Here is a 25,283-nt window from a genome sequence, read left to right as displayed (position 1 = left end):
TTTGCCAAAGGGTTGGGTATACACCCAAAATGTTAACCTTTCTTTTCTCCTTACATTTGTGGTGGGCCGCTCTGTAATTCCAGCATTTTCTATTTTTATGGCAATTTCTTTTGTTGGAATGCAATTTCAGTAACAACAGATGCTGCATCTAACCAACAATGTTGCCAATTTTTGGCAGTTAAAAATTAAACAGGGTTTTGCTTCAATTTTCCCAATACTAAACAACAGGCGCATTATTCCAGTTCCATGATATACCTAAGTGCAAGTTAAATTTGCTGTTTCATCTTTTAATAGAAGAGATATTTTGGTAATCGTAATACAATTTGACGGTGCAAAGTTTTAGAATATATATTTAAATACTGTAAAAACATATGTTTAGTGGGTACATTTATCCCTTTAAACATGGGAGGTACCTACCTGGGATTATTCTTTAATGTATTAATAAGAAATTCATGCAAATCTATCCCTGTGGAGTCTGTATACTCTTGACTGCAATCTGCAACATAAGAACACATTTTCAACAAAGACATTCATTATACATTTAATCTAAGTTTCCAATCTGCAGAATTAAATGTTGGTTTGATGTGGACCTTTGAGTTGGAGATAGTGACCTTCATGACTCATCCCTAAATTGGTAAAGCAGAGGTGAAGGATCATAACTCAGGCAAACTCTAAAGCAGCCTGCATTCGTTTGGAATCGGTTCTGAATTCACTCAAAAACATCTGAAGCGATTCAGATTGGAATGGATGCTAGGTTAATGGAAAGCAAAGGCTTTAAAACATAAGCAATTAACTAAATGGAGCAGCACATTTATGTGCATATGCCATGCAAGGTACAATGGCCCAGAAATTGCTGGAGCGGCGCATCTCGCGGCGAGCGCCATGAATTGGATTTTTACCTCATCCTTCAATCATATTTTTGCGTCGCAAATTGCTGGAAATGCAAATTGATAATAGCGCGGTGAGGTCAACGGGGCATCTGGGACCTCATGAATGTCAAGTCCAATGGTCTATCTCCTTAACCAATTAAATTTAAGTTTAGAGAAAGAAACTGAGTGAGCGACAATGAAGGAAATAGGGGTAATTCGAGTCAAATCAGATAGGGAGTGGAAAGAGACAGAAAGGAAAAGTAAGAACATTTTTTAAAAACCTCTAGGAACGATTAATGACCTGCGGGAGTGATACCCCAGTCTCATTGTTCCCTTTCTGGGCCTCCAAGGATGAGCGACATGTCAGAACCATAATTACATCATTAACCGGGTCCTTACGATGTGAATTACCAGCCTTAAATGGCTGCGGCGAGATTAATTTGTGTTTAGGGCGCGAATCCAGCAATTTCTTGACACTCAATGAATGTCAATGGGGAGGTCGATGGCGAGCTCACGTTTTTGCGAGGTTACCCGCGGAGGGGCGCAAATCATCCAGTAATTTGTGGTGATTCACAACTCATGGCGTATCTCTTCCTCGCCACAAATTTCTGTATTTTTTTTTAAAACGCAACTTTATAAAGACGGGCGCCATGAACTCGCCGATATTTTTCCAGCAATTTCTGGCCCAACATCTACATGTTGTGAAGTAATTTCCTTTGCTACTATATTTCCTGCATCTTAGGAGTGTGGGTTTACTAACATAAGACAACCCAGATCGGGGTGTTGTGGAAGTCTGACCACAAAGTAAAATGTCCTTTAACCTGTCCTTTGTTCAGATTGACTCCTATTGGACTGGTGCCGTGCTCATAAATGCTGCAGCATACAAAAGTATTTGCAACATTCAGGTTTAATAAAAGGTGTCATCATCTGTGCAAATTCACAGTCATTAAGCTCTATTGTATGTTCCTTCGCATTATAGGACTTGTCTTGATGGACTTCATTAAACTGGGAAGAAATACACAAGGTTCTCCTTTACCAAAGAAAAAAACAACTTAATAGCACGCCCATAATCCAGAAAAAGCACAGGGTTTTTGAAATTTAAATCACAATATTAAAAGCCTCTATAAAACTGTTTTACTGAGTCATTCATTGTAGAGCATGTCGGAGCTCCATGGAATTGCAGGATATGGCTTTGCACCCCCAATCCTCCACACGTCAAGTGGCTGATGCTTGGAGAGGTACTGTGCAGAGATATGGTGCTTCTCTACAGTGAGGAAGAAGACGGAAAACATTAATCAGAGGAAGGCTCACCAGGGCCATACCCACCCAGTTTCTCACAGCTGATTTCATAATGACATTAGCAAAGGTTGTACCCTTGGCTGAGAATATTGTGGGGCCCAGGGAAATCCAAGGACGGGGATTGGAAGATGATGCCAAGGGAGTGTCACAAAAAAAAGTTTTAAGTGATGGAACATTTAGAAGTATTTCATAGGTTTTTGACTGTCAAATTATAGAAAAAAATATCAATTTTAAAAAGTTTTTAAAATATGCAATTTGTAAATCCTATGACAACTCAGATAAATGTATTACACAATATATTTACCTCCCCAAAAATAAATACCAGAAGCAGGGAGATTAGAAGAAATGTTTTGGATTATAAGCGCACTTTAAATGAGAGTACAATTCATTGTTCAACTCTCTCAGAAAGGGAAGAAACTATGGGGAGATTTTACGAATTCGGACACTGTGGTACAGAGCTTTGCGTGATCTGAGTGGATATCGGCAATTTAGGTGCTAAAGTGAGCACACCCTGCATGATTTTCTATCTGTTTGGACAGAAAAACATGCTGACTTTTGTGCCCGAATTCCTGATACGCACTCATGCTGTGTGAAGCTCTGTGTGGGTACATTAATACATAAATTCTACCCCTTTGTATAGAAGAGACGGACACCAAACCGTAGCAAAACACAATATTTTAATACTACTAGCACTCAACATATTATACTCAGCCACATTATTTATGTTCGCAAGCATTACAAAAAAAAGCAGGCAATATGCTCAAAAGATTTATCAAAAATACTGATTATTGTTTATCTTTAGGTGATCTACAATAAATTTCACAGAGCACTATAAATATCCAGCAAGTGTACTTTGTCAAGCTGCTGCTGAGAATCTGCTGTTAAAGTAATGGAGTGGCAATTTATGGAGAGGAAAGCTAATAAATAAGCAAGAGCTTAATGCACTGGTTCTGTGCAAACGAAAGCAGCATCACATGAAAAGGTTCATACAGAGCACTCACACTTCCCGGCCCTACAGCCAACATGTGCCTTTCTTTCATATTCTATAATCCTGTGCATCCTTCCCTTTGCTCCACCCTTGGTAGCACAGCCTTCAACTGCCTTGCTATCCTCTGGAACTCCCTCCCTAAACCCCACTGCTTTGTCAACTCTCTTTTCGTCTTCAAAAGCTTCCACAAAAACTATCCCTTTGACTGTGCTTTCATTCACCTCCCCACACTCTCCTATTAATGTTCAGTGTCTGTTTCTCCACTGTAAATGCATTGTGAGTTTACTATATAAAAGGTATTGCATAAATAAAAACTTTTTAAATGTATGTTTAAATGTAATATTTTGCTGTAGTGGTATTAAAAAGTGGCTGTTTCGATTATTAATAGCATAATTGTGGTAGCAGCATACTGAGAACTTGGTTAAGTCTGACTTTCAAAATTCAGACAGCTTATTTGTGTTCTTTATTGTAGGGAGGAGAGAGAGCTTTTCTGAGTATTTGTTCTATATCCAGTCTCCATCCCTCAGATTTTGTGGATAAAAATGACAAGGATTTCATGATTGTACAATTTTTTTTAAAGTAGGGAAATAAACCTTCCTCTAAGGATAGCAGAGATAAGAAGTGGTAAGGTTCTCTCTCACTGGTTACTATTACCATACCGTTATTTTTCAGTTGAAACCAGAAAGGTTAATGGCATTTGAAACAGTCATTATTGGGGGTGCCCACTTCTCAGTACAGTCAGATTTTCCTTAAAAAGTCCATTTAAAGGAGTACTCTGAGGAAGTTTCAGAATTATATTTGAGAGTGTAAATCCAATCAGTTTTGGTTTCTGATGTAAATTATTAACTTTACCGTTAGCCTCTCTTAATTAAGAGTTTTTATTCCCTGATGGCAGTTCCGCATATCCCAGCTGTTGCCACTGTTACCTACCAACACCAATTCTGAACTGTTCTGGCACTTGTTCATAACAAAGGATTGAGAACAAGGAATATTTTAAACCAGGAAAATCCCATAATATAATTAACCAGGAGGATGTTATAGTACAGTTTAACTCTGCTCCGACCTTCAACACTATGCTTGATTCTTTATTACAATGAAATCAAAGTTTAAGAGCTAGGTTGTTAGCCGAAGCGGTAGTCCAGTTACACTCTACATCTAACGAAAATGGAAGGCACTGCTAACTGCACTGATGATAATATCCACGGCACATCGTAGAGGAAGCAAACAGGCTAATTCAGATGATAGAAAAGGGCAACTTTGGGGTTTACACAAAAAAAAGTTAGTCATTGTGCATAGGCTCACAATTGCTATGACAAATTTCAACTGTAGCACTGTATTGGCCTGTTGATTTTTTAAAAATGTATTATAGTTTAAAATTATTTTAATTAGTCATAGCGGGAAAAAAATTCCTTCCAGATTTTTATGCCAACATAATGAAGTCTGCTGTGTATGCTGGAAATTGTACACAAGAAAAGTTGAGGAGAAAAGAGCACTGAACCCAAAGTTTATCCCTCTTTTCCATCTTTGGATCCAACGATACTTCGACCATGCCTAATGTTTATGACTCTATTATCCCATTTGCCATTTATTAGTCTTTGAGCAAATAAGTTCTTCCTGATGCTCGTTTTAAGTTTACTTTTCAATTACTTTAAAGTGTCAGACTGGCCTCAGAAGTAGCATTCTCGCCTCTGAATCAGAAGGTCGTGGGTTCAAGATCCACTCCAGACTTCAGCATATAATCTAAGATGACACTTCAATGTAGTACTGAGGGAGTGCTGCACTGTCGGAAGTGCCGTCATTTGGATGAGACATTGAAGCCTCAGGTGGATGTAAAGTATCCCATGACAATTTTCGAAGAAAAGCAGAGGAATTCTCCCGATGTCCTGGCCAATATTTATTTCTCAATCAACATCACAAAAACAGATTATCTGATCATTTATCTCACTGCTGTTTGTGAGTCCTTGCTATGTGAAAATTAACTGCCGTGTTTCCTACATTACATAACTCAGCTTTGGGACATCCTGAGTTATGAAAGGTGTTATATAAATGCAAGTTCTTTCTTTTTTACTTAAATTTGTGTTCTGTGTACTACCTGTCTTGCTTATTTTGAAGCAATATTTAGATTTTGTTGTTGTATCCTTCAATCAGGTATGTCCACTGCCCCCTACCTCCCCTTAACCACCTTCTGTCTGTGCTGCAGAGCTTGAGCTTCTGCAATCCTTCCTCATAGCTCATCCCCATTGCACTTGGGATCAGCCTTACTGCTGTTTCTATACTCTTTCCGATGCATGTATATCTTTTTCTGTGGAGTGGTGTGCTGTGGTGAGCAGAACTTAACACAGCGCTCCGTGTTTTTTTTTATTCGTTCACGGGATGTGGGCGTCGCTGGCAAGGCCGGCATTTATTGCCCATCCCTAGCGAGATTTTTACAACTGAGTGGCTTGCTAGGCCATTTCAGAGGGCAATTAAGAATCAACCACATTGCTGTGGGTCTGGAGTCACATATAGGCCAGACCGGGTAAGGACGGCAGGTTTCCTTCCCTAAAGGACATTAGTGAACCAGATGGGTTTTTACGACAATCCGGTAGTTTCATGGCTATCATTACTGATACTAGTATTTTAATTCCAGATTTTTTAATTTAATTAATTGAATTTAAATTCGCCAGCCGCCGTGGCGGGATTTGAACTCGTGACTCTGGATTTTAGTCCAAGCCTCTGGATTACTAGCCCAGTAACATAACCACTACGCTACCGTACCCTCAAGTGCATTGTAAAGCTGTTGCATACCCTCTGCAGATTTGTACTGTGCTGTTCTGATTATAAATCCCATCATTTTATCCCATTTATTAATGGTTTCACCATGTTGTGTACTGTCAAAATGTCGACTTACAGAACTTAAATTGAGACCTAACAAACTTACTTGATCTTAAAGTAAGCACAGTAACTTTTAATAACTTCCATGGGAGATTTCTTACATCTGACCCCAGATCAGTCAAGTAAGTGCTTTAGAAACATAGAAAATTCGCGGCACAGAAGGAGGCCATTCGGCCCATCGTGTCTGTGCCAGTCGAAATAGAGCTAGCCAGCCTAATTGCACTTTCCAGCACTTGGTCCGTAGCCTTGTAGGTCACGGCACTTCAAGTGCATTTCCAAGTACTTTTTAAATGAGTTGAGGGTTTCTGCCTCTACCACTCTTTCAGGTAGTGAGTTCCAGACCCCTACTATCCTCTGGGTAAAAAAAAAATTTCCTCAGCTCCCCTCTAATCCTTCTACAAATTACTTTAAATCTATGTCCCCAGGTTATTGACCTCTCTGCTAAGGGAAATAGGTCCTTCTTGTTCAATCTATCTTGGCCCCTCATAATTTTATATACCTCAATTAAATCTCCCCTCAGCCTCCTCTGTTCCAAAGAAAGCAATCCCAGCCTATCCAATCTTTCCACATAGCTAAAATTCTCCAGTCCTGGCAACATGCTCATAAATCTCCTCTGTACCCTCTCTAGTGCAATCACATCTTTCCTGTAATGTGGTGACCAGAACTGTACGCAGTACTCAAGCTGTGGCCTAACTAGTGTTTTATACCGTTCTAGAATAACCTCCCTGCTCTTATATTCTATGCCTCGGCTAATAAAAGAAAGTATCCCGTATGCCTTCTCAACCACCTTGTCTGCCTGTCCTGTTACCTTCAGGGATCTGTGGACATGCACTTCGAAGTCCCCCACTTCCTCTACACCTCTCAGTATCCTCCCATTTATTGTGTATTCCCTTGCCTTATTTGCCCTTCCCAAATGTATTACCTCACACTTCTCCGGTTTGAATTCCATTTGCCACTTTTCTGCCCACCTGACCAGTCCATTGATATCTTCCTGCAGTCTACAGCTTTCCTCCTCACTATCAACCATACAGCCAATTTTTGTATTATCTGCAAACTTCTGAATCATGCCCCCTACATTTGAGTCTAAATCATTAATATATACCAAAAAAAGCAAGGGACCTAGTACTGAGCACTGCCGAACCCTACTGGAAACAGCCCACTAGTCGCAAAAACACTTGTCGACCATTACCCTTTGTTTCCTGCAACTGAGCTAATTTTGGATTCAATTTCCCAATTTCCCTTGGATCCCATGAGCTTTGACTTTTTTGACCAGTCTGCCATGTGGGACCTAGTCAAAACCCTGGCTAAAATCCCTGTAGACTACATCAAACACACTTTACTTTTCTCTACAGACTGTTCAATTCTTGATTCATCTCAATCCTTTGTAACGATTGAAGTCCCAAGTAATCAAATTACATAGAATTTACAGCACAGAAACAGACCATTCGGCCCAACGTTTCAGTCAATGCCGTTGTTTATGCTCCACACGAACCTTCTCACAATCTACTTACTTCATCTCACTCTATCCACATATCCTTCTATTCCTTTCTCCCTCATGTATTTATCTAGTTTCCCCTTAAATGCATCTATGTTATTCGCCTCAACCACTCCATGTGGTAGCAAGTTCCACATTCTCACCATCCTTTGAGTAAAGAAGTTGCTCCTGAATTCCTTATTGGATTTATTAGTGACTATCTTATATTTATGGCCTCTAGTTTTGGACTACCCAACAAGTGGAAACATCTCTCTACATCTACCTTATCCAACCCTTTCATAAGTTTAAAGAACTCTATCAGGTAATGTCTCAATCTTCTCTTTTCTAGAGAAAAGAGCCCCAGCCTGTTCAGTCTTTTCTGATAGCTGTATCCTCTCAGTTCTAGTATCATTCTTGTAAATCTTTTTTGCACTTTCTCCAGTGCTTCTAAATCATTTTATTAATATGGAGACCAGAACTGTGCACAGACTCTAAGTGTGGCCTAACCATGGTTCTATATAAGTTTAACATAGCTTCTCGGATTTTGCATTCTATTCCACTGGAAATGAACCCCAGTGCTTTATTTGCACTTTATATGGCTTTGTTAGCCTGTGTTGCTACTCTTAATGATTTGTGTATCTGTACCCCTAGATACCTTTGCGCCTCTACCCCATTTAGACTCTTATTTTCCAAGGAGTAGGTGGTCTCTTTATTCCTCTTACCAAAATGTACTACCTCACACTTATCTATATTGAAATTTATTTGCCATTTACACGCTCATTCTGCAAGTTTGTTAACATCTTCCTGTATTTGTTGCAGTCCTCCTCAGTATTAACTGTACCCCCCAATTTGGTGTCATCTGCAAATTTTGATATTGTACTTCCGATTCCAGAGGCCATAATCAGTTATGCCTATTCATTTTCTAATCCTTTCACAGCCTTGATGTGCTATTTTGATGTGTCTACATATTAAGAGGGTTAATTTTCTCTAGTTGCTTTGTTAAAGCAAAAAATTGAAGTAGGGCCTATTGTGTTTCTGATTACAATCTCGTTTTGTTTTGCTCTGCTGTATCTTTCATTGGTATAGACTTCTTCCACTTAATTTCTTGAAGTTTCCTTTGCTATTTTTCTTATAATAAGCAATTTTCCATGGGATTGAGCTATGGGGTTCAAAGTCAATTTTGTGATATGCTACAGCAACTTTTTTTAAAAAGGAGAGATGTGATTTAGACATTGTCACTGGATATCATAATGTACAAGTGTTAGACTTGCTGCTTTGCAGCTGTCTACTATTGAAGGATGATAACATGCCTACCTACGTTGTTCTATGGCCATTGTCCAGTTAAGTGTAAAGTGCGTAAGTGTAGCAAAATAGAAGTGAGATTATAATTTGTTTTCATGTTTATTATTTGAATTCCAGTTTGATGAAGAAATTGTCATTCACTCTCATATTAAAGCTTTCAATGCCTCAGAATGCATTTATGGAAAAATTAATACATCAAAGTGCTTCCTTTTACTTTCCTAATTCATGTAAATATAATGGTTTGAAATGTGAAAATGTTGAAATGCATCGCATTTTGAGGTTGTGAACATTACCAATATACTGGTATAAATTAATGGAATACATTGCTCCAGTAAAACATGGCAATCTATGTATAGTTTCTTGTACAGTAAATCATTGATTTTCTATTAAAATGTGAATTGCTTTGTGTAGCTAACTGTAATGCTCATTACATGTTCCCAGGAGCTATTGCTAAGGACTACAAACAAATGCATTTTCCCCATAATCATGCATATTTTTTAATTCAACATTTTTGGATAATGCAGCCTTTATATGAATTAAAGTCAAATAAAGTGCATCAACACACATCTCCTTAAAAATAGCTTTCATAGGCTATCACATAACGTCAACCTAAACCACCCTTTGAATACAACCATCTAAAGTTATTTTGCTCACCATACAGATTGCCAAGTAGGAAGAACTGCTGCACCTATTGCTTTTCTTTGAGTAATGAAAGGGGGTTGATTGCAAATGCATACCTTTTGACAACATTCTTATTTTAGGTTTTTCACTAGTTTTGTCTTTCTCTCTGTTTTTATCCTTGTCCTTTTCTTTCTCCAATTCCTCTTTATTAGTTTTATCATCATCTTGAAAGCTTGGAGAGCTGGTGAGCTGCAGCTGAATTGAATCCTGCAACACAAAAATTACTAAGAAATAATATTTCCTTTCATCTGTAAAATTACTGGCTATGTCGTTATCATTTACAATTAACTGTTAATCTATAGATCGTCCATTTTATATTGGTTGCTGAAAATTGCCTTCTAAAGAGTGCCACAATGGTGGTGCTACAAAACAAACCATGATAATTTAAGCACAGTTTGAAATTAACAGTATTAAATGCCTTCCTCAGCTGAGAACAAGTATGACAAATTTCCTCAATTTAAAATAAATTTTATAACACACAAGATTGTCCTTCACAGAAACAAGTGTATGACCATGATAACTTGCAATTTGCAATATCTGTCTTTTACAAATAACACTCAAATCTCACCAACAGCAATGGGAATGAACGGCAGGCAACAGTATACTCCCTCAGTTTTTATATAAACTGGGACTGACGGCCAGTATAAGGAAATTATTCCACATTATTAATGAATATCCAAGGCAAAAATGACAAAAATTGTACAAAAGTCCACAATAACAGTTAGCAGAATCTGCTGAAAGATTTGGTCTTTGGAATAACAAAGTACATTTTATCTCAAAACATTGGTAGCATAAACTAAGCAAGCGCAAAATTCCATCAATATACTTTGGACGTACAATAATCCAAACAATTGAGAATTTAATATTGATATAATGGAGACCTGAATGGAAAATTTCACCACAATCCTCATTGTAACAAGCGTTAACCATATAATATGGAGATTGGACATTGGATTTCGCATGGTCTAAAATGTTAGCTCTACAGTTCAACAAAACATGTCCTGTGGTTAAAAGCTGGTTGTAAGCAGGCTGCAATTGACCAATATAATGCTATACACATGATGATATTGGTCTCGCTCTTCAGCTTCGAAAAAAAAATGTTTCCCCATTGTTTTTGCCCCTTTCTCCCCCCAGGAGGGTTGGGTGGTTTGGATTACTTCAGAGTCACTCCTGGCTCTGCTGCTAGGAGATATTGTGATGTACTGATAGGTCCTCCTCTCCTCTTCCTTTAACCAAGCACCTCACTTCCACCTAAACTTGGCTAGGCCACTGGTCTCGGTATCAAGACTTTCAATTTGCCCAGGTATAAAGGCCAACACTGCTAGGATTTTAATCTAAATCGTTCAGTCCTTCAACAGTGAACAAATACGTACGCCACCAGGCCAACGTAGCCAGCTTTTTAAAAATAATAGAACTATAAAGCAGCATTTCTTCCCTCCTTATGCTTCTCCTGTCCCCAAAAGAGGTTTCTGAATTAAGATTGCTTGGCTTCTTGTGGCAGAATCCTTGGTCCATAAAGATTTCAGAAACAACGTTCAGCCCATGGCAGTCTTAAGTAAGTGAAGCATATGTCCTCAAATGCTTACATTTGACGTGATGCAGACATCTGGAAAGCGCGTGCGTTACAGAATAGTTAAAGCTCTGTTGATGCTGAAACAGAATATTTAGTACCAGAATTCCACTAGGAAAAGCATATGAATTATAGGATGCATTGTTGTCTTTTTGTTCAGTACTCCTCTTAGTTATCCAAAGTCCTCTCCATATAGCTGGAATGCTTCTGAACTGGTTTAATGCCTCAGCCTGCAATTGTTTCAATGTTACTATTTCCTCCTTTTGAGGACTGAGGTGAAGAAAATCTTGCAGAGAAAAGCAGCGTCATCATAAGCAATCCTTCCTTGTGTTACGGAGCCTCCTCCCTTACAGCTTTGCAGCATGTTTGATAAAATAGTACAGTATGAAAGTGAGTTGAACTTGCAGAGAATTACAACCCCTTGGCTGCACAGCAAGAGGACACGTTTGAGGTATAACAGAAAATATTTGTACAATACAAGCTCATTTTGCAAAATTCCATTAAGCTAATAATACATTGCAGTCTCAACAGGCACAGGGTGTACAGCATTTAAACCAACCCACATCACTTTTGAAAAATATGTTCATAATAGTTTCAAGTTCAGGAATATAAACAAGTTTCATTGTCTGTGAACATTTATAACCCTTTTAAACATGCAATGCCCTAATACTCTTAATACACTAGACTTTCAATGCAACACTTACACTGACATTTTCCTTAAGGCAGTGTGAAGTGACAAGCACCCTCCCTCCTCCACCTTACAGCTTTCAACATCCTTTTGAGTCAGATGCTAGGAAATGTTGTGCAGTGTAGATAGGCCCAATTCTTTCCTCTTGTAGAAGTTTAAGATTAAACAAGGCAAGCTCTTACAATGCCCCAAATACAAGTATAATTTTTATGTACATCCCTGATGAGTATCGTAATGCTAAACAAAATTAAAGGAAATAATAACACTACACCAGACATTTTATTTATAATAATGAACTTAAAATGACAAGCTGGTTGTATTATATACCAAAAGACCCAAAGCTAGATTAGTGCTTAGCGTTACAAAACTCATTGAGGATGTTAGTAGAAAACCTGAACTTTACATTTTGGGGGCTGAGGGCTGGGCGGGGTTACATTTTTGTTTTTTCAGGATTCATGAGTACTGTCCCATTGCCAAATATTTTCAGGGCAGCATTCAGCACAATGTTTAAATCAACGGAGGCTTTTACATAATGAAGCAAAGAGGGTAATTTGAACTTTGGGCAATAGTGTAAAATGGCCGACATCGGATTGGCTGCTCGTTATGTACCTCTCGCTATTTTCCTTTCCATTGACTTCAATGAAAACAAAAATCAGGAGAGATGTATAACAGGCGGCTGATCCAATATCGCCCGTTTTACACTATCGCACGTTATAATTACCCCCAAAGTTTCTAAAGGTTTCCAAAGAAAAAGAATTTTCAAAACCTTAAGTTCATTTCTAATACTGTATTAAAATGATATAACAATTATTCATCAATATTTTCATCGAAGATGGCATTGATTGGTAACAGTTAAGATACTTGCATGTGCACACACATCAGTGCAGTTGCTCCCAGATTTGAAACCTGTTGGGGTGATCTGATGTGTGTATTACTAGTTGTCACCACTAAATTCATTTCATCTGAACTTAATGTAACTTGTTCATTGCATACAGACATCCATGCAATATGGAGGTCCAAGGCTGTCATGCTCAGACTAAAGACACTTGCCTAGAAAACAAGCAATGTCTATGAAGGTTAGACATATATGTCGTTGATTGCTGCAAAGAAACTAGACACTTCCTAGCAGTGCCCATATTTAGTTGGTCAATGGGAAAAAAATAATCACACCAAAGGACATCTTTTAAAAATATCATATGGCTTCTTTTGTAAAGAAACAGACCCGTGAACTTGTATGGTTATTTCATTGAATTTACTGGGAACAATGTAGACGGCAAAAGTGAACTGGATGATTTCAAACTATATATCAGATGAGAACATGGCAGATTGACAGATGCACTACTCACCGCTAATTCTTGTTACAATTTTAAGGCCTTTGCTTAGTTATTCGCTCATGTACAACAATGCTAGTCACTCTTGTAAGTGGTCTGAGCATCTGACGTTTAGGGTTATACCTATACTCTCCAATATCTGACTACAATAGCATAACCCAGGATAGTAGCCCTTTGTGATCTGAACTATGTATTTCTGTCTTTCGCACGTGTGCCTCTTCAATCTCTTTGAAGGCAGATTGAGAAAACACTTGGCAAGATGAGGCCAGATACAAACCATTAGATGTTTTATTTCACAGCATGCAAACTTACAGAATAAGAGTTATGATTGGATTTACTTATTTGAAGCAGTACAACTTGTCTTCACATAATAATGCAAAATAATGAATTTGCTACGCTTCCCTACATCAGTGGGGTGGCTTACTTGACTTAAACAAAATATCTCCCAACTACTCTCCTACATGCTACTTGTGAACCTGGTCAAAGCTTGCCCTCAGTTTTCTGATGGAAGACCTTACTTACTTGCCTGTCTCCTTTTTTATTATTTCCTGTTTACAACCAGAAAGGACCAGAAACTTTCCAACACAATGGGTGTTAAGTGTTTATCAATTACCGAGACAGACTAACAATTGCTTATTATTTATAGTCTATGGGGAAACAACATCAAAGCTTAGATTATTAACATTTTAACCATCTATTATCTCTACGTATTTTTTAAACTTGTGTGAATTCACTTTGCTTTAGAAGCCCAATATTTAAATAACTCTTTATTTAAATCCTTTTTGTGGAAAGATGGGCAAAAAAAAAGCTTGAAACGTGATATGGATGTATCTCTGCAATGGGTGGAAGTTCATCCCTGACTCCTAGGGATATGCACCTCAAAAGTGCAGAAAACATAAACTAGGTTGTCTGACACCTGACAAGTGAATTAACTCGTGTGGAGCATAAATGCCGGTGTAGACCTGTTGGGCTGAATTGCCTGTTTTTGTCCTGCAGACTCAAGTTATTTGGTGCAGAATACACTTTTTGGAAAAATAACACAGGGGCCACAAACCAAATGATAATGAATAAACACACGTTGGAAGAGAAAAAAAGAGAGCGAGCAGGTGAGTAGTATAAAATAGCTGATCAACAGCTCCGTTTGAAAAATTGCATGGCCCTGGCTTTTATGGAAACTCTAAATGTAGAATCATAGAAAATTCACGACACAGAAGGAGGCCATTCGGCCCACTGTGTCTGCGCCGACTGAGAAACGAGCCACCCAGCTGAATCCCACTTTCCTGCATTTGGTCCGTTGCCCTGCAGCTCACGGCTCTTCAGGTGCACATCCAGGTATTTTTTAAAAATGAGTTGAGAGTTTCTGCCTCCACCACCCTCTCAGGCAGTGAGTTCCGGACCCCCACCACCCTCTGGTTGAAAATTCTTTTCCTCATTTCCCCTCTAATCCTTCTACCAATCACTTTAAATCTATGCTCTCTGGTTATTGACCCCTCCGCTAAGGGAAATCGGTCCTTCCTATCCACTCTATCTAGGCCCCTCATAATTTTATACACCTCAATCAAATTACCCCTCAGCCTCCTCTGTTCCAAGGAAAACAACCCCAGCCTATCCAATCTATCATCATAGCTAAAATTCTCTAGTCCTGGCAACATCCTCATAAATCTCCTCTGTATCCTCTCTAGTGCAATTACATCCTTCCTGTAATGACTCAGCTAATAAAGTATTCCATATGCCTTCTTAACCACCTTATCTATCTGTCCTAGTACCTTCAGGGATCTAAAGACATGCACGCCAAGGTCCCTCACTTCCTCTGCACCTCTCAGTATCCTCTCATTTATTTTGTATTCCCTTGCCTTGTTTGCTCTCCCCAAATGCATTTACCTCACACTTCTCCAGATTGAACTCCATTTGCCACTTTTCTGCCCACCTGACCAGTCCATTGACATCTTCCTGCAGTCTACAGCTTTCCTCCTCACAAGTTTATCCCATCCAATAGTTCACACTCCTCCTCCTTAACTTGAATCCCTGCATCATCCCTCTCCTTTGTGAAGACAGGTGCAAAGTATTCATTAAGAACCATACCCACATCTTCCGCCTCCACACACAGTTTACCTTTTTGGTCTCTAATAGGCCCTACTCTTTCCTCAGTTATCCTCTTGCTCTTAATGTATTTATAAAACATCTTTGTGTTTTCCACATACAGATCAAAGTAGAGCAAGGGAGAAATAGCAACACATTCACCAAGTGGCCTCTCCATAGCTCGCACTGCGACAGCACACCAATCTTTCCCACGATATGATTTGTACTTTGCTTTCTTCATTTTTTAAGCACTTCGTGCCAGCCAATATGCTGTGCTTCGGATATACATGCTTTACACTGGATATAATGTGCAGGGTTACTATATTACTATTACCTTTTACTCTCACCAAGAGACCAACACAAAGCACTACTTAGAAAACTCATCTTTAATGAGAATAATGATTATATCCTTTACTGTCACAATGGTTCAGTTGGTAACGGTAGTGTGTAACTGCGCCATATAGGCCCCGGGTTTGATTCTCAGTCTGCTTTCAGTAGCTGATCTCACCCAGAGGCAGCATTTGGGGTGCTATGATTGGCTCAGCCCCTCTGGCTAAAAAGGAGAAATCAACTAAAGTACTCAGTCCTGATCACTATCCAGCAACCCCTGCAGGAAAGTGTGCCTGTGTGAGAATGTCAGGTGAGGACAGGAGTGGGACTCTGTTGTGACACTCCAATGGATGAATAGCCAGTTGATACTCACAGTCTAGGTGCATACACGAAGAATGGCTAATTCAGCATGGTATAGAAGGGGAGCTGGTGCCCGTGGAAGCATACCCCAAGTAGGAATCAACTCCTTCAAAGGGTGGCGGGGGAGGGGGGAAAAGAGATAAAGTGGAGAAAATTAGGTACAAAAAAAATTATGTTGCGGACAGGAATAATGTAGTGCTGGAAATCCAAGTCTTCAATCATTAAAGGCTGCTGACATGATAGTTGAGAGATTTCTGAATCATTAACAAATTGATCTATCTGTTGCTTGGGTTAGTTTTCTTAGGCTACTCCATTATATTAATACAAGTCTGTCTGTATGATTCAATCCTTTAAGAAGGGACCTGACAAGTTCTTAATGGAGGATGACATCAGGGTGTATTGTGTAGAGTGAGTTAGTTATGTTTTGCCAAGTGATTGGTAAGCAGAAAAGGACCATGGTAACCCATCAGGCCACATTTGAATCTTAACACTATTCATCTTGATTTTCGATATTGCTCGTTATTTTTGATTCTGAGATCTTAGCATTTATCTTAAATATGACAGCTTGGCTCGGTGGTAGCAATCTCGTCTCAGAGTCAAAGTCATGAGTTCAAGCCCCACTCCAGGACTGGTGTGTATAATCTAGGCTGACACTTTAGTGTAGTACTGAGTGCTGCATAACGGAGCTGTCTTTTGTCAGATAAGACGATAAACCAAGGCCTTGTCTGCACGCGCAAGTGAATGTAAAATATCCCATGACACTATTCAAAAAGGAGGGTAGTTCTCCTGGTGTCCTAGTCAACATCTGTCCCTCAACCAAAACCTCCAAAATCTGATTAACTGGTCATTTATGTCATTGCTGTTTGTGGGACCATATTGTGTGCAAGTTGGCTGTCGCAGTTGCCTACAAAGCAGCTGTGACTACCCTTCAAAAGTAATTCATAGCCGGTGAAGTGATTTGGGACCACCCGAGGTCATGAAAGGTACTTTATAAATGTAAGTACTTTCTCTGAGCTAGTCTAGGCACATAGTAAGTTTGATATACCTACACTAGCACTAATCAGTGAGCAGCACACAATGGAGGCTGATAGAACAAAGGTAACATTTCTTGAAATTACATAAAATCCAGGTGAAAGACTGCTGAGATTCAAGTTTCATCTAATATTAAAAAGAAACATATCCTTTAAGGCATCTTCAAATCTGATCTGTCAAGGTATTGTTCATTTGCCCATTTGTCTAACTATTTATGAATTCTGCTATAAAGAGAAACATTAAACCATGGTACTTAATGATACAGCTCCCAGACCAGTTGGAGTTCTTGCAGGCCTCTGCTGCGGACCCATCTTTTTTGATTAACACCATTATTTTGCTGGTATTGACTAACCCTTCAACACCCCCCCCCCCTCTCCCAACCTTAGCACTGACAAAACCAGTTAATTTCTGAGGGGGTCAGGAATGTATTCCCTGTGGTCCCTCCAATCAATAAATGGTGCTGTATTTGGGATGACTCTTCTATGAAATAAAGATTTCCCTTCTCTTCCTACTGATTCACCCTTCAGGATCTCAGAATTCTGAAGACAGCTGAGGCCGTGGAGGATGTGGAACTAGGAGAAAGAGAGCTGCAAATTACTGGGCTCCGTTTGCTAGCTTCTTGCTTGCAATGCAGCAAAAGAAGCAGTTGAGAAATTTGTACTTTTTTTTCATGTTGGAGAACTATCAGAGCACAAACAAAAACAAATAGAATTGAGGCAATTTGTCAGAGAAAATCATGTTAAACACACACAGACACACACACACACAATAGCGGAAAGCACAAGAATCTTACAAACTTAGAAAAAGGACAATTAAAGACCAACCCATCTCACCCCGGTGCAACCTCTGCACATTATCACCCCCATGCAACCTCTTGGGAGAGGCAAAAGAGAGAAAATACCGTAGGCCAATTTAGGAAAAACTCTGCAAAAATTTCTCTCCAACCCCTAAAAGCAATCAAACAAGCTCCAGGAGACCAGTGACTGGGTGACACAACCCCCAATTACCTACCTACCTACCTTCTATATGTAGAAATGTTCGCCAGTCTCAGGAACTCATCCAGCTCCCTTTTCAATACTTGCAGCGAATCTGCAATCAACTTATTCCAGAGGTTGACAATTCTGCAAAAATAAGTGCCTCATAGCATCTAACCCAGTTCTTTGCTTTCATAACATACTTATGTCCCCTGGTCCTTCCTAACCTATCTAACTTTCTTAGCCTATCCACTTGGACTGAGTCTAATCCTTTCATTATTTTAAAGCTCTCACTCAAATCTCTGCAAAGTAAAAAGAGCCAGTTCTCTGCCAATCCTGATAACCAAGGGCCCTTATGCTAGCTATCAATCTAGTGGCCCTCCTCTGAAGCTTTTCCAGGGCTTCTATGTTCCCCACCATCTGAGGGTACCAAAGCTGGGCACAATATTCTAGATGTAGCATGACCGAGGCCTTATATAGAGAATGGATAGTGTTTCTCGTTTTATATTTAATTGTCCTGGCAATACATCCTAATACCCTACTCACTTTCACAATAACCTCATGGTCATGAACCTTCAATGACTCATGCACTATAACCCCCAGGTCCTTCTCCCACTCAGCAGCCTGGAGCATGCAACCATGCATAGTGTCTACTTGCTTGGGGTTGCCCTTTCCCAAGTGCATCACCTACATTTATCGAGATTAAAAGACATCTGCCAGATATAGATCCATTCCCCCACCGCATCTAGATCTGCCTTCAATCTATTTTTATAACCTCAAGTCCTTAATCTGCACATATTTTCATGTCATTCTTGAACATGCATAGTTCTCTCAATGTCTTCATCCAGATCGTTGATAAAGATGGTGAAGAGCAAGAGCCCTAACACTGATCCTTGCAGGACTCCATTAGTGACCAGCCCCTGCAGAACCGCTAGAATTAATAACTATCTTCTGTTCAAAAATGCAGCCAGCTCCAGCCCAATATCTGCCCACCAAACTGACAAGGTTCAACTTTGCTTAGCAGTCTTTTGAGCAGCACTATGTCAAAGGTTTTTAAATGTCATGATACACAATGTCGAATGGGTTTCCAACGTTCACCAACTTTATAACTTCCTCATAAAATTCAACCAAGTTGGTGAGACAGAGCCTTCTTTTCCAGAAGCTATTTGAAATTCCTTAACCATAAACTTTGTCTAGAGAGAAACCATAAACTTCACTTTGTTGCCAAAACTTGCAAGATATTCAGCAAGGTAGGAGACAGTACAAGATCTGGCAGAAGGATTTCAGAGTGGAAGTAATTTGATGTACAATTTGGTTAAATGTATATTTAGCCCCTAAGCATACAGAGATAAGGTCAATTCAACTGAAGATACTCCACAGATTCTATTATACAGTGCACACACTGGTTAAACTGTGCAACTAACCAAAAGGTACTTGTTGGCACTATGGCTCAGAAGAGACCGCCATTTTTACCACATTGTCCCAAAATCTTTCCCAATTGGGAAGCACTTGTATGCAAGGAAGATGTGATGGCCATGGACAAAGATGCTAGGATATGCTTTTTGAGACTGCTTTCGAAAGCTAAAGCTCGACAATAACCACACAGGAAGATTTGGTTAAAACCATAAGCAGTGAAGAGGCGTATTATTCTTCTGTGCCTAGCGAAGATTATCCCATAGGGTAAATGCAGTCATGGAGAATGTTAACCTGAAGAACTGGCATTTGACTCGGGACAGAAGTTAAAAATTAGGAAGTTAAAAATAATAAGAAAAATCAGATGCAACGTTTTAACGAAAAAGGGTAATGCAGTGACTTACACGGGGGGGGGGGGGGGGGGGGGGAGGGGAGGGGGCGGCAATTTAAGTGTTCAAGAGGCAATTGGCTGCATTTGCAGAGAATCAATTGGGCAATATAGTAAGAAAATAGATAGTTGGTGCAAGATGTGGACTTGTTGGATATATTTGGCTTTTCCTGTTCATAAAAAGTCAAATTCTTATTCTGTAACGTACAAAAGCTGGGACTCTGCCAATGAATTTGGGAAGGAACGAGTGCAGGGTTGAGGGGATGAAGATCAGCTGCTGAGTAAGGTGACCCATCCCTTGAAGTCAGCCCTCAACCAGCATGGAGGGGACTGATTCTGAATGCTCCGTGTGGACGTGGATCAGGGAAGGGGAATATTTAGAAGGAAGAATGGAATTGTATTGAAGATGGTTTGGAACACTGATGTTTTACATAAGAACAAAATAAATAGGAACAGGTGTAGGCCATATGGCCCCTCGAGCCTGCTCCGCCATTCAATCGGATCATGGCTGATCTTCGACCTCAACTCCACTTTCTCGCCCTAGCCCCATATCCCTTGATTACCTTAGGGTCCAAAAATCTATCAATCTCAGTTTTGAATATACTCAATAACTGAGCATCCACAGCCCTCTGGGTGAAGAAATTCCTCCTCATCTCGGTCCTAAATGGCCGACCCCTTATCTTGAGACTATGACCCCTAGTTCTAGACTCTTCAGCCAGGGGAAACAGCCTCTCAGCATCTACCCTGTCAAGCCCTCTCAGAATCTGATAACGTTTCAATGAGATCACCTCTCATTCTTCCAAACTCCAGAAAAAATAGGCCCATTCTATTCAGTGTCTCCTCATAGGATAACACCCTCATCCAGGAATCAATCTAGTGAACCTTCGTTGTACCCTCTCTAAGGCAAGTATACCCTTCCTTATGTGAGGAGACTAAAACTGTACACAGTACTGCAGGGGAGGTCTCACCACAGCCCTATATAATTGAGACCTCCTTACTCTTATACTCCAACCCCCTTGCAATAAAGGCTAACATACCATTTGTCTTCTTAATTGCTTGCTGTACCTGCATGTTAACTTTCTGTGATTTGTATGCATGGACACCCAAATCCCTCTGACTACCAACATTTCTTAGACTCTCACCTTTTAAAAAATATTCTGCTTTTCAATTCTCCCTACCAAAGCACATAATTTCACATTTCCCCCACATTATACTCCATCTGCCACCTTCTCGCCCACTCACTTAACCTGTCTATATCCCTTTACAGCCTCTTTGCATCCCTCTCACAGTTTATTTTCCCACCTAGCTTTGTATCATCAGCAACTTTGGATACATTACACTTGGTCCCCTCATCTAAGTCATTAAAATATATCGTAAACAGCTGATCCTTGCGGCACCCCACTAGTTACACCTGCCAACCTGAAAATGACCCGCTTATTCCTACTCTCTGTTTTCTGTCTGTTAATCAATCCATGCTAGTATATTACCCCCATCCCATGAGCCCTAGTCTAGTGTACCAAACTCTTGTATGGCACCTTATCGAATGCCTTTTGAAAATCCAAATAAAATACATCCACTGGTTCCCCCTTATCCACCCTGCTCGTTACACCCTCAAAAATCTCTAAGATTTATCAAACACGATTTCCCTTTCATAAAACCGTGTTGACGCTGACTAATCATATTATGATATTATGATTTTCTAAGTGCCCTGTTACCACGTCCTTAATAATAGATTCTACCATTTTCCCTACTACTGATGTCAGGCAAACTGGCCTGTAGTTCCCTATTTTCTCTCTCCCTCCTCTCTCAAATAGCAGTGTTACATTTGCTACCTTCCAATCCATGGGGATTGTTCTAGAATCTAGGGAATTCTGGAAGATGAAAACCATGCATCCAATATGTTGGGCTGTTTACTATATTTTGTTTCTTTTTCTTTTGTCTGTTCAAAGGTTCAGCAATTTTTTTTGTGACGATCGCATCCTTTAAAAAAAAATGTCCTTATTGTCATTATGTTCTTCAGTGACAATAGGACATTTCAAGAGGAAGCCACTTATTAAATTTGAAAATCTGAAAGCATTTTAGTTACTGAACAAAGAGCTCTCCTCTCACCTGTAAAATCTGACCATTCACAGAATGTCTATTTTTCACTGACAGAAGTAGAACATTGACGTTCAAAAAACAATGGGTTTACAGACACATAATTGAATACACAATTATTCTGGCACTCCCATTTTTGATAAGACCCCAAAGACTGATCAGATGAACCCAACAATCAGTTTTGCTGGAAGTTCAACAGTTTAACTTACAAAACATCACAGCTTACTGACACGCAAATGGAACACATCAACGGTTCTCACCACGTTTATTTAAAAAAAACGGAGTGACTAATGAGGAGTCATACTCAGGTGTGGCTAGTGTGGACAAACACACGGAAGGATAGAACCACAGCACGTACAGCTCAAGCTTCAGAAGTATGAATTACTAGAGCTCCGTATTTTCAGTTTTTTTTTTAAATGGAAAAAATTTCCAGGGAATTTCTCATTAACTGTTAATTTCTCATTGGACTGTTCAAAAGTGGGTAAAAATTTAAAGAATAACACAAAAGGCAAAGTCCAGTGGAAATAAAAAATAAGATTATGTTATACTGTTAAAGAAAAAACAATGTTAAAACTGCAATACTGTGTGTGTAAAAAGCAAATACTGTATTTCATTCGGACTCCTTAACTGATTCCTTCTTTTTATTAACAAAATACACCACTATTCATGTACCATTTTTTTTGTTTTCTGGTCATCTATCTTTTGCAATTAAATTGGTAATGATAAGCTCTCTAAATTCAAACACTTTTCATGTTGCAGTAAGTAAAACAAAAAAAACAAAAAAGAATTGGAAATCAGAGGGGAAAAAAGTAGAGTTACAAGTGGTATGAACTGGTAATCAATTATATTTTCCCCTGGACTTTTGGTTTCCTAGTGTGTGAAGCAGTTTTTACAAGACCTTAGCCTCATCCTCATTTACCAACTGTCCCGAAGATGGGACATGTTTGAGAATATGCGTTCAAAACCAGCCAACATATAGAGATGCTTGGAAAGTAATGTGGCTAAGGTTTGGCAGCACAATGAGTTGCAACTGCCAGAAGTCCAATGTCCATCATCCAAGGTTGGCATTCCCATTTGGGCAGTAAATTAATCACTGAGTTTTCCTTCCTCCTCAAGAGTTGCAAAAGGACAGAACACTCACTGGTATTGTTGATGTTGGCATTAAAGGTCGTTTTGTAGGTGTCGACAAGTAGTGTGACATTCCAAAAGAAGTTATCGGCATGAACAACTTTTGAATTCATATTTTGAGCTATGGTGGCTTCCCATTTATCATGTAAGTTGTTGCAGAAATCTACAATACAGAAATTACCACTCTTTGGTCTTCTTCAGGTAGTATTTCAATGAAGAGTTGGATTTTGTTGCCACATTCAAGATTTTCTTCCTTGGAATACAACTCAGCATTCAATTTGATCATCAAGAAGAAGAACCCCATTATGCTGGAGAAATCCTTAATGTTGGTGAGCAAGACAGTCAGCTGCTTCTTCACATTTGCCAGGGTGAAAGATGCTCCACCAGGAAGTCCATTTCCCATCTGGAACTCTGGCTCTGTCCTACTTTTCCACCCAGCTCTTAGAGAACACTTACTTTTGACCTGCTAAATTACAGACTACCCAAAATGTACACAAACACATTCCATGCATTGCAACTTGGATGGCAGCATAGTAGAGATTCATCCAGTGGTGTGGGACAACTATTGGAGGAGGCCGCATTCGAGGTGTGTGTTGGCTCCTTACATCATAAAAGAGGATCATTTTTACTAGCATGTTAAGCCTCAAAGCTAATCAGAGAGAACGCTACGTCATTCAGTCCTTTAGTGGAGGTTGCTGCATTTGCAGTGAGGGTGGTGAGCTCGGAGAAGATCTGGCTTCACATTGAGTTTTATTTCTCATGTATATTTTGGCAGAAGCTAAATCTATGGTAAACATCACTACTTGCTCCTGCGTTAAACCATGTTGCACCATAGCAACGTTAAATGCAACTGCTCACCAACTCAGTAACAGACGATGGAAATGAAATATTTACACAAACCTTTATCACCAAAACAATTAAAGGGAAAGAAAAAGAAACACAAGAGAAGGATGATTCAAAGAAAACTGCGATTCATCAAACGGAATGCTTGACACAAAAACTGCCTTCAATGCATCCCAGTATCTTTCCAATCAACACACTGCCACTTTCAGACAGGTACTTGGGCATTAGATTGCTTGCATTAGGAAGGAATTTTGCACCAAAGCAATAGTTCTGCATGAAGTTCAAATGGGCATTTTAGCTAGATACATTAATTGTACAGCAAAACACAGTACATAATGAAAGCATCCCTATCAGTACCCTCATTTCTCTCTCTGTGGCACTGGAGAAAGAAGCTGCACTCTTCAACTTTTCCAAGCTTGAAGCCCTCAATTTGGCCTGTCGTTTGCTGGAAATATGTTCCATGATTTTATTTGCTCTGCAGTCAACTCGTAGGTAACAAAATCTGCAGGAAATTGCCTCTTCTTCTTTGACCTCTCTCCTTCCTTGACCAGATTTCTTACATGCTCCAAAATTGTTTTTGTTCTCATGCACATAGGGCACTGTAACCTTTTGTTTACTTTCCATGGTAGCCAGGAGCTGGCTAAAAATGATTATACCTCAGAACTGGGTACAAGGAGAAAATGTGAGGCTTTGGGTCACCGTGATCAGTATTTCAGCTCAAATTGATAGAAAAAAAACGTGGGTTTTTAAATCGAATAATAAAACAAGGAAAAAAAATTAAGTTGAAAATTGGAACAACAACAAATATCATAGAAAAACATGACTCTTGGGCAGGGAGAAAAATAAAACCAACAACACGGAGCTCTATGAACTACATATGTAAAAATTAAAATTGAATTTGCTACAGCAGCATAGAAGCCATACCTGATTCTCTGGAGTGGCTTCTGTTGGCAGAGGCAGATTAGACTCTTCACAAACAGCAAGACTTCTCACTAGTTTACCTTTGGCTCCTGACTGAGAGGCACAGAAAAAGTGATCATCTTATTATTGGTCGAAAGTACTTTTTAAACATCCACATACTTCAATTATATTACAACCAACTTAAAGGGCATAGATTTGTTATGAAATAAACTGTAAAATCCCTTTTTACCTACATTTGGCATTTCTTGAATAAAACACCTTACCAACATTCTGAGCACATCACAACAAGTTAACAGCATGGCATGTGGCTCCAATAAAACAAGGTTACTAATCTTATTTCTAATTCAGTAAAAGGAATTAATACAAATTTAAGAAGTTTTTTTTAATAAAAAAGTTAAATGAAAAAGCACCTGAAAAAATAATGAAATCAAGCATTGCCTAGACTACAATCTGGGAACCTCCTGTAGCACAGAAAAAATTACATTACACCACACAGGTTTATTATTTAGACCACCAACACTAAAATCGACACCCACAGCAGTTAAACATACAGAAAGTGACTCAATCAAGCCTCAAAGCTAAGATCTGCATTCAGAGATGATCACATTTTTTTTCCAAATATTTGCTAAAAGGTCAGATTTA

The 25,283-nt window shown here is 39.3% G+C and overlaps 1 protein-coding gene across 18 annotated transcripts in view; it reads right to left on the bottom strand.

The window, feature by feature from the left end:
- Positions 1–25,283, bottom strand: part of LOC137318255 (cAMP-regulated phosphoprotein 21-like) — a 455,290-nt gene that overhangs the window by 92,035 nt on the left and 337,972 nt on the right. For all 18 annotated transcript variants that reach the window (XM_067981189.1, XM_067981224.1, XM_067981218.1 and 15 more), the window contains 3 exons: positions 24,645–24,734; positions 9,544–9,694; positions 418–496 (listed from right to left, as the gene is read on the bottom strand). In XM_067981189.1, the coding sequence (XP_067837290.1) occupies positions 418–496; positions 9,544–9,694; positions 24,645–24,734 (320 nt within the window). The remainder of the gene's footprint in view (positions 1–417; positions 497–9,543; positions 9,695–24,644; positions 24,735–25,283) is intronic.

Source organism: Heptranchias perlo, chromosome 3, assembly GCF_035084215.1.
Source record: "Heptranchias perlo isolate sHepPer1 chromosome 3, sHepPer1.hap1, whole genome shotgun sequence".
Lineage (NCBI taxonomy): Eukaryota > Metazoa > Chordata > Chondrichthyes > Hexanchiformes > Hexanchidae > Heptranchias > Heptranchias perlo.
This window is presented reverse-complemented; position numbering and strand designations above follow the sequence as displayed.